Here is a 12,290-nt window from a genome sequence, read left to right as displayed (position 1 = left end):
CTTCATGAGTTCTTAACACAGTCTAGTCACACAAGGTTTCAGCTTTGCTTCCGTTTTAACATGCAGCGTCGGTAAAGAGCTTTACACAATGATTGACATTACCACGAGTCAATGACCATTGGGGGGGCACACGGGGTGGCCAATCAGATTGCAGGGGGGGCGGGTGACCCAACGGTGCTATTCACAACAACAGAGCAGCTGCCCTGAATCAATTATTAGTGCCAAACATAAATTATGCAAATATGTGACATGGTGACGTAGTGTGATGTCAAAATGTCGCGGAATTAAAGGCAGGACTACTGACGAGATGCTTTAGGAGCAGAGTTTTCTGCAAGAGAGAGGAGCATCTGTCAGTTTGACCGTTCAAAATCCTCTACATGCACAAGAACCTATAAAACACAGGAGGTTCACAAAAGTTCATAAAATTCTTTGTCTTTTAGCTTTGTTTTTGGTCTCTACCAACTCCTGAGGGCCATGCTGACTTGGACTTTAGCTGCTTAATGTTCAAATATGTTCACCAGCTAACTGCTGTTTGATGCTGAGCAGGCAGTGTGTGGTAGGTTTCTAGAGCCTTTTCACTGAAAACAGCTGCTTACATTGACAGAAAATGATGCTTGTGTGAACTTGTCTGATCGCAGCTGCTTTAAGTACATTAGTGGAGTAAAAAGTACAGTATTTGCATCTGAAATGTAGTGAAGTAGCTCAAAATTGTATTCAAATACAATACTTGACCATGTGTACTTACTCTGTGGTCATTTTCAGGTTCATCATTTTATTTTGGGTTACTACTAGAATGTGTTTACATGCTGTAGTGCTAAAAAAACATTAGATTTCTCATATTGTCCAGTGCTGCTGCACTGTATTCCACCTCTGTCTGAAACGCTCTGTTTTATATACATAGTGCACCTTTAAATAATCGTGAACAACATGAGGAATCAGTAGAAAGAATCATGCTTGTCTAGGTTATATGTGCTTTGAAGCAGCAGCTGATTTTCAGATTAAAATTTGTGAGGAACAAATAAAACTATTTTTTCAGCAATGTATTCAAAAGAACACTAGATGGCGCTCTAAGGGCAAGAATGATTGCAACAACGCTGTGAATGACTGAACACATTTTAATTATATGACGTGCTACAACAAAATGAAATCAGCCTTCCCTGTCCCACATTAAAGACTTTTTCATGCATGTACTAAATGCATATGCACAAACAAGAATGTTTACTGTATAAAAAAGAAGTCAGTGCTCAAGAAAACACAGTACATTTATTGAGTTAAAGTATGGAGCTGGTACTTTCCACGAGGATTTCCATTTACTCATCTCCATTTTACTTTTTTGCTCAACTGCATCTGAATGTTTATCCAAAAGTTTAACTTCATTTGCAGATCAACATTTTTTACGTATGCTAAGCTCATAACATGAAACCAAAAAAATCAAAATTCAGCACAACATTAAAATATTTCTTACATGTTAATGTTTACATAATACTGCTTATATTTGTATACTACTAGTGCTCTATCCAAGTTAAAACTGGAATTGACTTGTATTTTTAAGAAGCATTTCATATATATTCATATTAATTCATATTAATATTTTATAAAGCACTCCCAAGAATCAGAGAATCTGAACAGTTTTTTCTGAAATGTTACTTACAGCAGCCATCTGATAATTGTAACGGAGCACGCATGTATTCACTTTAACACGCAACATTGTCCACAGGAGCAGTAGATTGTTGAATAGAGTTTTGTTCTCTGCACTTCTGACGCTTGACAACATAAAACCTTATCACAAATATAAGCACTACAACAGCCACGGCAATGAAAATCCATATCCAGACAAAACCAGTGGAAGCAGCTGAAGAACCCTTCAGTGTATTATTATGGGCTGGTTTAACAATACCTATGACGATGGGAGTTTCTTTGATGCATTTGACTTCATCTTTAAGTACAAATCCTTCGTTGCAGGAGCACACAAAACTTCCGAAAGTGTTTTTACACTCTTGATCACATCCTTCCATCAGACATTCATCGATGTCCTCGCAGATTTTGTCAGTAGCAAGAAAGCCAGCAGGACAGAAGCATGCACTGTCAGTGTGTCTGTCACATATTGCGGGGCATTTCTGTTGTGCACAGTGCATTTTGCACTGCCAGGGGTTCTTGCTCTCTGGGATATATCCTTTAAAACAAGAACATGTATAGCCTCCTTTGACAGCTGTGCATGTATGCTGACAAAGGCCACTTGAACAGCCATCCGTGCTTGGGAAAACAACTGGATCTGATAATTCTTGAGCCTGACATGCATCTTTGTGCTTTGTTCTGCACAGGAAGCCATCAGTTTTCTCCAAGCACAGCCTCTCTGTCCACTTTTGATCATTTGAAAGTGACACACAGCGTGGAGAGCAGACTTTAACACTGTTTTTCCAGGGGTTGGAGGCTGAAATAAAGCCCCTGTCAGCACTATCAGAAGTCCACTCATATCCTCTCAGTGGAGTCGAGAGGTTACTGCAGGCGCTAGCTGGTAAACGCAGTCCAATCCAGAAGTCTCCGTACAATTCTCGACTCAAAATGTCAAGTATGTTCTTATCTGTCTCACGCTGAAATGTCACCAGTTCTCCATTCCTGTCGTGGCATCCTTCTTCGGCTGTTTTAAAATCCACTCTATCATAATTTACAGTGATGCACTCGCTCCCAGTACAAAAAGGAACACAGGTGCCAGTCTGCTTCATGCAAAATCCAGTCTTAATAGACAATACAAAAATAACTGACATTAAAATGGTCATTACCTTCACTGGCACAAACATGGTCATAATGTCGTGTAGAACTTCTCTTAATGTTGGCTTGGCAAAGATTTCAGAGCCAGTGGCTACTGCACCTACTCAGGAAACAACACCCCTCTGGACAATGACCAAGTTATAGACAGGAAGGAAATGAGATAAAGATGGACTACTGTTTTTTTCCAAAGCCAGTGAGGACATTGATCATAGTCATACAAATACAGGAAGGAAAACTGATTCATATTTCCAAACAAACTATTTATTTTGTCTTATAGCATGAATTTATCACACATAAAATTTATTGACTTGATACTATACATGACATCATATTTACACCAGCATCAGATATGAAAACTTAGCATCAGCAAGTTAAATATGTTAAAGGACACCTATTCCGCTTTTTCATTTTTGTTCCTTTAATATTTTATAGGCTTTCATGCATGTAAAAGGTCTTAAGGATTAAAAAGGTCAAAGTCTGCACCAACAGAAGTTCCTCTCTCCCACAGAAAACGCTGCTCCTGAAACGTATCGTCAGTAGTCCCACCTTTAATTCTGTGACATCTTGACATCACACCATGTAACCATATCACACATTTGGAAAATTTATACCTAGCGGCTAGTTTGGAACAAAGTAATTGATTTAACACAGCTGCTCTGGTGATGATGTTAGCGGTGCTGGCTCAGGCCGTGTGTGAGCTGACCAATCAGAGCAAATTGGGGGTTCAGGGGTCTTCCTGTCTTAAAGAGACAGGAGCTAAAACAGAGCATTTCAGACAGAGGTGGAATACAGTGCAGCAGCACTGTACAATATGAGAAAATGAATTATTTTTCCCATTTCTTAACTGTTACACTGTGATATCATGACAAATAGTTGCAAATAGTTGCTTACTTACACAAATTTATAGGTGATAGGTAAATGTTGTGTTCTCAACTTGTTTCTGCTGCCCCCAAGAGGCCAAAAAAAGTTACAGCAGCTTTAAGTAAACTGAATACTTCTTCCATCACTGCCATGTGATATGGAAAGGTGAACATAACACAGTATATAATCTTTTGATTTCATCTGAATGATGCAGTGAAGACAACATGTTCTTGGGTCAGGAGGTCACAGGTTTAGTGAACAGGCAGTGATACATACATTAATCAAATATGTCTATTGTTAAAATAGGCCAGTTATGACAAGGCAAACTAGTAAATTAGCAGTTTTTTTACATTATAATGCTCACTTTCAGCATTAACATCCTGGCAAAAACTTTCTCACTGTTAAACACAAATCAAACCTTTCTTGAATCATACTGTTTGCCACTCAGTCCAACATATCAGTTCTCTAAACCCAGTTACTTTCATTTTACATTATTCAACTGCTGTTTTGCACCAATAACACCTACACATATTTGCTCTTTGCTACTTCTTTGCTAAATCCACCATATGTACCTCTGCCAATTAAGCCCACAGGAAGCGCACCAGGCTTTAAAGCCTACTTTCGTAATGGCAAAATCATGTAATTACAACTTCACATGATGCACTGGGGCCCAAAAAGACATTTTCCCATAAGCATACCTTGCGAAAGAAGTGGCTGTAAAATCTTTGATTAGAGTGTCACAACCCCCACGAAATGAGCTAGAAGAGCTGCAAGATTAAATCATTTTATTTCCATTCAAGTTAGCCTGGCACTAAACTGGAAGTCAGACCACTTGGTTGGGTAATTGGGTAATTTTATACCCAGGAAGCTGAGCTTGTTTGGCTTCATGCGCCACTGAGCAGCTTTCATACAGTAGGAATGAACAGATCTCTGCCTCCGAAGCTGTATCCAGACTTTATTTTTATCCAGATTTAGATCCATGCTGCCAAAGACTTGTGTTTTTACCTGTGGCCGTTTATTGGTTGAAGGATGGGTCTTATCCCAGAACAGACCGCATTAAGTTTTGGTGCGGATCGGAGAAAACGATCATTAACACTGCAAGACAGGATGTTTTTCTACATTTGTTAATTTTTGTTAATATCTTCTAGTGAGTACAAAAGGGGACTGTTGGCAGAGGTATGCAGTCTACTGAGTGTCATCCTATTTTTACTATTATTTACCCACTGTGCCTCAGCTTTATATAAGTACAATGTCTTTCACCATGTTTTCTGTTTTGTGATTCGATATGTAGTAAAAAGGGGTCGCAAAAACATAAATTACATAAATTAACATAACAGTCCAGGTAGGCAGTCTTCTCCGTCACTGTCAGGTCATAGGCCATCAGTAGAAATGGACTCATACAGTTTCTCTAAACGTGGATCAAAACCAGAGGAAACCCAACAGTAGCCATCTGTAGTGGTATTTTTCTTGGTTTCCTTTTTGGAGTGGCTGCATCGAAAAATTGCAATAGCCAAAGTCACCGCAACCAAAAGCAGCAGAGGAACCACTGAGCCGAGAACACAGATTAACACTCTGAAATTGACTGTGCTGGCAAAACTTGTCACCGAGGATACGTTGCTCTGCTGATCACTGTGTGTGACGTTCACCACGTCAGGAAGTGGTGCATCAGTGTGAGGGGACTGGTGTTGGAGCTCCACTGTTCTGCTGAATGACTCAGTGACATTTTCTTGTGTTTCCTCCTCTGCTGAGTCATCGGATGAAGCAGCTAAGATTTTTGTCAAATCTGGAACACAAGTCAATCCATCGGTCTCCATGTGGAAGCCTTGTGGGCAGTCTTTCACACACGAGCCATTCTCGGATAAAGTAAAGCCCTGGTCACAGTTACAAGAGAAGGATCCAATACTGTTCAAGCAGTTGTGCTCACATCTGAATTGTGCACATTCATCGATATCACTGCACTTACCGTCCACCATTTCATAACCATCATTACACACACATGTGTAACTTCCTGCCGTATTTACACAGAAATGATCACAGGCTTGTGACTGGCACTCATCAATATCAGAGCAGTTGCGCTGGTTTACATCCAGTTTGAAGCCATCTGGACATTTGCAGGAATATCCTGACTCACTCATTACACACTGATGCTCACATGTATCAACACCGCACAAGTCTTTTATCCTGCAAGTGAGTCCATCTTCACCCAGGTTGTAACCTTCTCTACAAAAGCATCGAAGCTCATCTGCATCCTGATGGCACAAGTGTTCACACCCGCCATTGTTGATCGTGCAGTTTTGCTTTCCTGTTTTGCAGAATGGACCGGGGACATTCCAACGAAAGATGCCGTCCATCCTAATGCAATAAGAGTAGTGAGACTGTTGGTCACTACATAAAATATCAGCATACGTTCCGACTGGAAATGATTGCATTTTAGTTCTTTGGGGCTCGTTTGAGAAGGGTGCTGTGTAGTTTATCTGTCCAGGTCCTAACAGAGTCAGAGGTCTGCACATTCCCTGAAAGTAGAACTTACATACATAAAAAGTAGGGCTCTTGCAAGGTCCAGCAGTCCATTTCAGTTGGCTCTCTCCTGATAAAGTGTAAAAAACACTCACACATCTATCCTCTATGCATGTGGCGACAGGTTCGTTGGCCCAGTTGGAATAGTGTGAATCTTCTTTCCCTGATATCCACTTAAACCCCTTGAGAGTCTTGTCAGCTGACATACAGTTGCCTCTGTGCAGTTTTAATCCAATCCAAAATGTAAGCGCTCTGTCCTGAGGTTGTCTTTGGATCTGTGAGAGAAGCAAGCGCAGCACATCCTCTTCTTCTCTGTCTCTGACTGTCATCAGATAACCTCCATTGTGTTCACAGCTCTGCCGGGCTTTCTTAAAGCTCAGCCCGTCCATATGTAGGGTGAAGCATGCATTAGAGGTGCACAACGTCCCATGTTCAGCTTCAGAGAGACCTTCAAAGCTGCTGATGAGTAGCAGTAGAAAAATCAAGAACATGATTGCCATAAAAATCAACAAATTAGTTGATATCCACAAGGTCCCTGGGAGTTTGGGGGAGGAATGTGACCAATATGCGGTTGTCCATTCGCAGCCAAAAACAAGTGGTGTGGGTCTGAAACTAACATTCATGCTCCAGTATCCTGTTTGGGACACAAACTAAAGACGGAAACCATGTTTAACAGCAGTTATGGGTTCTTTATTCCTCCCCCACTGACCTGTTCCGGTCTGAAAGAGAAAACAATGGCAGGCTCCACAGTGTTTTGACTGCCTCTCCAGATGTCTCCGGCCTCAGTGGGCTACAGGCATTTAAGCTGACTCCCTTAATTGTGCTGCCTTACAATAAAAGAACATAGAGGGGTCAAAGTCTCAGAAGCAATTTAACATTACAGATGGACCCTGTGGATGGATGCATAATAGCTACTGCTGGGAATGAATGTGTGATCTTGGCCATCCTGCTGCCACAGGAACAACAGTCAACCAAACATTATTATTTATAACTGTAATTATTGGTAGGCGGATCGATCTTCAAAGTATCGATACTTCTGGTACAAAGTATTGTTGAATGGATCCATCACATGTTAGAACACATTTACAGATGCTTTCTACTGAATGTCTATGTGTGAAACCACTGAAATAATTTTTCCCACACACTGAAGTGAAGCGACATTGTGGGTTTTTCTCATAAGTTCCAAGACACACTAGAGTCAACTCCAAGCAACACTTCTTAATTCACTTCAACTCAATTCTTCTTCCCTTTTTCCACAACCTGCCTGAACAGCTCCAACTATCTGAAATACCTGGTACCTGAATATCAGCTTAAACATTACTGTAAACATTAAATATGTGCAAACAAGATTACAGCAATTACATAAGAACACACTATAAACTTAAGTCTGCACAATTTTGTTTACACCTGTGTTGACACAACTTAGTGTGAGAGTGAAAATGTGGAGTGTAAACTAACAGTGCGTATGCTTAAAGAAAAACATAGATCAATAAATAAATAAAGATTATATAAAGATTAAAATACATTTTTAAATAAGATTTTTTAATGTTTTAAATTATTTATAATATATGATAAGGGTGCAATATGTAAGAATTTTAGCTTTAAGCATTCAAAATAACAGTTTAGATATTGATGTTGGTATCGTGTTGCAGTTGCATCTACTGATGTTAGCATGCTAACCAGCTAGCCCCTCGCCGGTTTGTAGGTGATAGATAGTAAACAACAACAATACTCTGCCAGTGCTCCTTAGCTCCCAGTCCAGGCAGGACTGGGAGCTAAGGACTGGATTCTAAATTTGACAGGTATCCAATTCTTACATATGACACCTTTAAACATTATTTAATGTTTGATGTTCTTTTCCCCTCTGTTTGGGCCTCCAACTGACAAAGTAGCCCAAGGCATGTGCCTGGGATGCCTGTGCCTGCACCTGGCCCAGATGCGTACCTCCTAAATTCAGAGGATTCACATAACTATCATCTGTTATTTACCACGATAAACTGTCTTTTGTTATACTATTCTCTATTAATTACTTAACCACATGCATGTTTAAACACGTTTGTTTGGTAAAATTGTTTGGTGGGAATTAAGATATACCCAGAGGTAGTCTTAAGGTGTGTTCATAAAGAGACTTTGAGTGCACTCTGGCACAAACTGGATTTTCCTGCCTCCCTTTTTTCCCTCCAGTTTGATTGTCTGCCCCTCCCTGATGTGTTTTACCTGTGTCTAATTATCCCTATCAGCCCCTGTGTATATAGTCTTTGTGATCCAACACATGTTGGACACATTTATTTAAGACTGAGAGTGAAATGCACTGGATGTAACCAAATAGTAATGTTAACTAGGAAGTAGTTTAATGCTAACGTCAACTTGCAATCTAGAAAACGGCAACATAACATTATTCTATCTTTTGAGCTTACCACCCTGAGTGTGACATCAGAGGAAAATGGCCACCATGTGAATATGGTCCATGAACAGTTGAAATGGCAACCCAAATGTAACACCTGCAGACTGATGGGCGAACTCACCGACTCAGCGTCAGATTGGATTTAGGTTGAGTTTGCACCCTTGGATATTTAACTCATAAATCATGACATATTTCTCTCTGATAGTACATTAGCTGCTTTAAGTCATGAGAAATATTGATTTTATGTTAGTGATCCTGGCCCTTGTATTACTTGGCATTATATCAAAACCCAATTTTGTCATCGCCCAAAGGTGTGATATTATCAAACTGAATCATCTCCTGTCATAAACTGTTTATTACCTTATTTGCCTTACTACATAATTAGTGTGTAATAGTTTCTGTTTTTATTCTTATGCCTCTAACTGTGTGATCATCAGTAAAGATAAACCTTCCATGATTTACTTCTGTTGGTGTCGGGCCAGGAGGGAGACATGGTATAATATATTTTATAAAGAGTATTAAGAGTAAGAGTAAGAAAAAAAGAAAAAGAAAAAAGTAGTGTTGTTCAAAACAACCTTGTTTGAATATACCTCATATTTACCTTAAATAACTTATGGCATTGCTTTTAACTTTAAGTCTTATGTGATGTGTGATGTTTGCCCTTCAGGTGCCATGCAATCTGAACAAAAACAGTGATACCATGAGCAGGAAATGAATTGATCAACACTGGATGTTATTGTCGCAAAGTGCATTTGGGTGCACTTGTGTATCACCTGTATGTTTAAGTAACCTGACTGTACTGTTTAGGATAGTAAGTGCCAAGGACAAGGAATCCAGAAAACATTTCCTGTATTTGTTTAAACACAGGAAGTGCCCCAACCACAATCACAGGAAATGGAGTAAGACACCACCTCCACCCACTGAGCTCACACAGGCAGTTAAATAGAGGCCACTTCAAAGAAAGAACTGAAGCCTCTGCTTGAACTAATCAAGGGAACAAGACCATTAGCAAGAACATTCTGAAAGTTGCCATTATTTTCTATAGCGGAGCGCTGAGGATGAATTGAGGTGTCTAACTACTGCTCTGGTGGTACAGCAGCAGATACATCTGTACTGCCAGATGGCAGCAGGACAACTGGCCTATAATGTAGCGTATTTTGTTGGCCTTGCAGCGGAGCTATATCTTGCTGTCGGCTTATTATTATAAAGACATAACATAACGTATCTTTTATTGTTTTTTGTGTACCATATTTTACTTTTATCTGTCATGGTGTTTCATTATGCAGCGCAAAAATGCATTATTAAGAGAGGAGGCTAAAAAAAGTACAATTTTTAGAAACAATATTAAAAGGGTGCAGAAGCAGAAGATCTTTATTGACTGAATTTTTTATGCCTAAACAAACTAAATAAACATGAATTGGATAAACAAACTGACTTTAAAGGACATCACAAATTCAAACTGTTTACTTACTTACTTATATTTGGTGGACCCTGCCACCTTTCTATCTTCAAACAGTGTTCTGTGGACATTATTTTCCTCTGAGAGCAGCTTGTTTATTCAGTTATGGGAAAAAATATATATTTCTGAGTTTTAATTAATATTGCAAATATTAAAATTCTGAGTTTGAATTTCTTCCAAAACTACATAGTGCCTGTTTAAACAGTACATTGTAATACTTTATTTCTTTAACGTTTTCTTCCTTAGGGTGGGTTCATTATTTATTATGTGCAAGAATTGTTGTTGGTTAATAAAGGAGAAGATTAATGCAGCAATAGCAAATTGTGCCTTGTTCCCAGATGGAGATGAAGTCGGAAATGATGATAATGATGAGGTGGAGATATAGCAAGGAGAAAAAGAGGAAGACATTGAGCATATGGCATGGAGTCATATTTCTATTTCAGGACACAGCCAACAGAAAGTTGCTATTATGAATGCAACCAAGAGCTCTACACAAACTCAATCCAATCCTGTCAACTTAATGGTAAGATTAATACTACTCTGTAATTTTTAATGCGTTCCAACAGACAACAGAACACACACAAAAGCCCATCATAGCCCCACTTTGATTTATGATGATTATATTATGATGTGGTTTGTTGTAAGATTCCATGTTACACTCTGTTGACTATGGGTTTATACTTGGCATGCCCCTCAAATAGTTCTCTTCTAACTACTTCTCAAGAAGTAGAGGCATGCCAAGCTATGGTGAGAGCCAACTACAGTGGAGGTAGCAACAGTAAAACCATGTTGATGTTTTGGGAGACAATTACTTCAGGAGGGAGTAGTTTCAATGAAAACCTTTCACCATGAATTGAATCAACCCCTGTGGAGAGTGGATTATTCCCATCATTCATCATCAGTTCTCCAATAGTTCAACATGCCTTGAACACAGAAGTGGGCTATCATACAAGAATAAGCTTGCAGGTTTTTACAGGTTAATTTCTTCTGGCACAGCCAATTCATTTCTTGAGAATTACTTGCATCTTCATGCCAATGGCTTTGGCTGGATAACATGATAAGGTACTTGATCTGAAAGGGGTTACAGGGATTGCGTAAGTAGGACTTGAACCAGCTCAATGCAGCTCCTTTAATACCAATTAAATGTTCCAATCTTTGTAATAAAATGTGGTGGTCAATAGTGTCAAAAGTTGCACTAAGATCTAATGACACTAGCACAGAGACAAGACCCTCGTCAGATGCGATTAAGAGATCATTTGCAATCCAATGCTGTTTCGGTGCTATGATGTACTCTAAAACCTGATTTCAAATTCCGATCTGATTTGTTATGTTGAATCACTGGTGCAAGTAGTAGTGTGCATGCTGTTTTTGCTTGTACAGTAACAGGCTAATCTACTCTATAACTGCCCAGATGCACTCAGGACATTTTTGCAGAAGCCTCCTGCAGCTGCTGGAGAAGGGCTTCCTATCACAGAGAAAAAGGGAAGGTTAGATACGGGTCTATAGTTGGTCTACAGTTGGCTAAAACCTCTGGATCAAGTGTTGGCTTTTTAAGAAGCGGTTTAATTACAGCTACTTACAGCTAGGACTGTGGTACATATCCAATTAATAGGGACAGCTTGATCATGTTGAGTATAAAAGTGCTAAGTAAAGGTAGAGCTTCTTTAAGCAATTTAGTTGGGATTGGATCTAACAGACACATTGATGGTTTAAATGAAGAAATTATTGTAGTTAGCTGGTAAAGGGCAATGGTAGAAAATAATAGCCCAACATTACTGAGGGTCCCACATGTAGGAAAACTATTAAATGTTCAATTTCAATATGTCAGAACAAGGTCGAGGGTGTGATTAAAACAGTGTGAGGCCATAAAGGAAGAAAGGAAGGAAGGAAGAAAGAAAGAAAGAAAGAAAGAAAGAAAGAAAGAAAGAAAGAAAGAAAGAAAGGCCTGGCCTGCACTTGAGGGGCCATGTCACCTGAGCACTGACTGTGCTGCGCATCGAAAGTGGGGGATGGGTTACACATGCACGTCTCAGGTCAGAGAGTTTATTTATACTAGCTAGCTAAATTGAAATAAAGCAAAACTAGCTAATAATGCTAGATAATGAAGCTATGTTAGCTGCTAAGGATGTTTACGAATCATCTGAATGTCAAGCCTGTTAACTTATTTGGCTCCCTGTTGCTGCTGTTTGGTTCGTTGCAGCTGCTGCTGTTTAGTGCTCTTCCTCCTACCTAGAATGTTAGACATTGTGCTGACATTTCCTGACCAATATGGATAAATAA

General features: G+C 39.4%; 2 protein-coding genes across 2 annotated transcripts; both read right to left on the bottom strand.

Annotated features, from left to right (window-relative positions):
* Nucleotides 1-1,244: 1,244 nt before the first annotated feature.
* LOC141010390 (thrombomodulin-like) lies at nt 1,245-2,944 on the bottom strand. The gene has a single exon (XM_073483336.1). It carries the CDS (start codon nt 2,802-2,804, stop codon nt 1,695-1,697), a length of 1,110 nt encoding a protein of 369 aa, XP_073339437.1. The 5' UTR covers nt 2,805-2,944; the 3' UTR covers nt 1,245-1,694.
* A 64-nt stretch (nt 2,945-3,008) lies between these two features.
* Nucleotides 3,009-6,718, bottom strand: cd93 (CD93 molecule). The gene has a single exon (XM_073483335.1). The coding sequence runs from the start codon at nt 6,645-6,647 to the stop codon at nt 5,001-5,003; it is 1,647 nt and encodes a 548-aa protein (XP_073339436.1). The 5' UTR covers nt 6,648-6,718; the 3' UTR covers nt 3,009-5,000.
* Nucleotides 6,719-12,290: the final 5,572 nt, after the last annotated feature.

This window comes from Pagrus major, chromosome 16, assembly GCF_040436345.1.
Source record: "Pagrus major chromosome 16, Pma_NU_1.0".
Lineage (NCBI taxonomy): Eukaryota > Metazoa > Chordata > Actinopteri > Spariformes > Sparidae > Pagrus > Pagrus major.
Note: the sequence above shows the minus strand (reverse complement) of the source record. Positions and strands in the feature narration are given on the sequence as shown.

Bases quoted from the DNA above. Each gene is read 5' to 3' on its own strand.
- LOC141010390 (XM_073483336.1), bottom strand. From the start codon at position 2,804: ATGACCATGTTTGTGCCAGTGAAGGTAATGACCATTTTAATGTCAGTT.
- cd93 (XM_073483335.1), bottom strand. From the start codon at position 6,647: ATGGCAATCATGTTCTTGATTTTTCTACTGCTACTCATCAGCAGCTTT.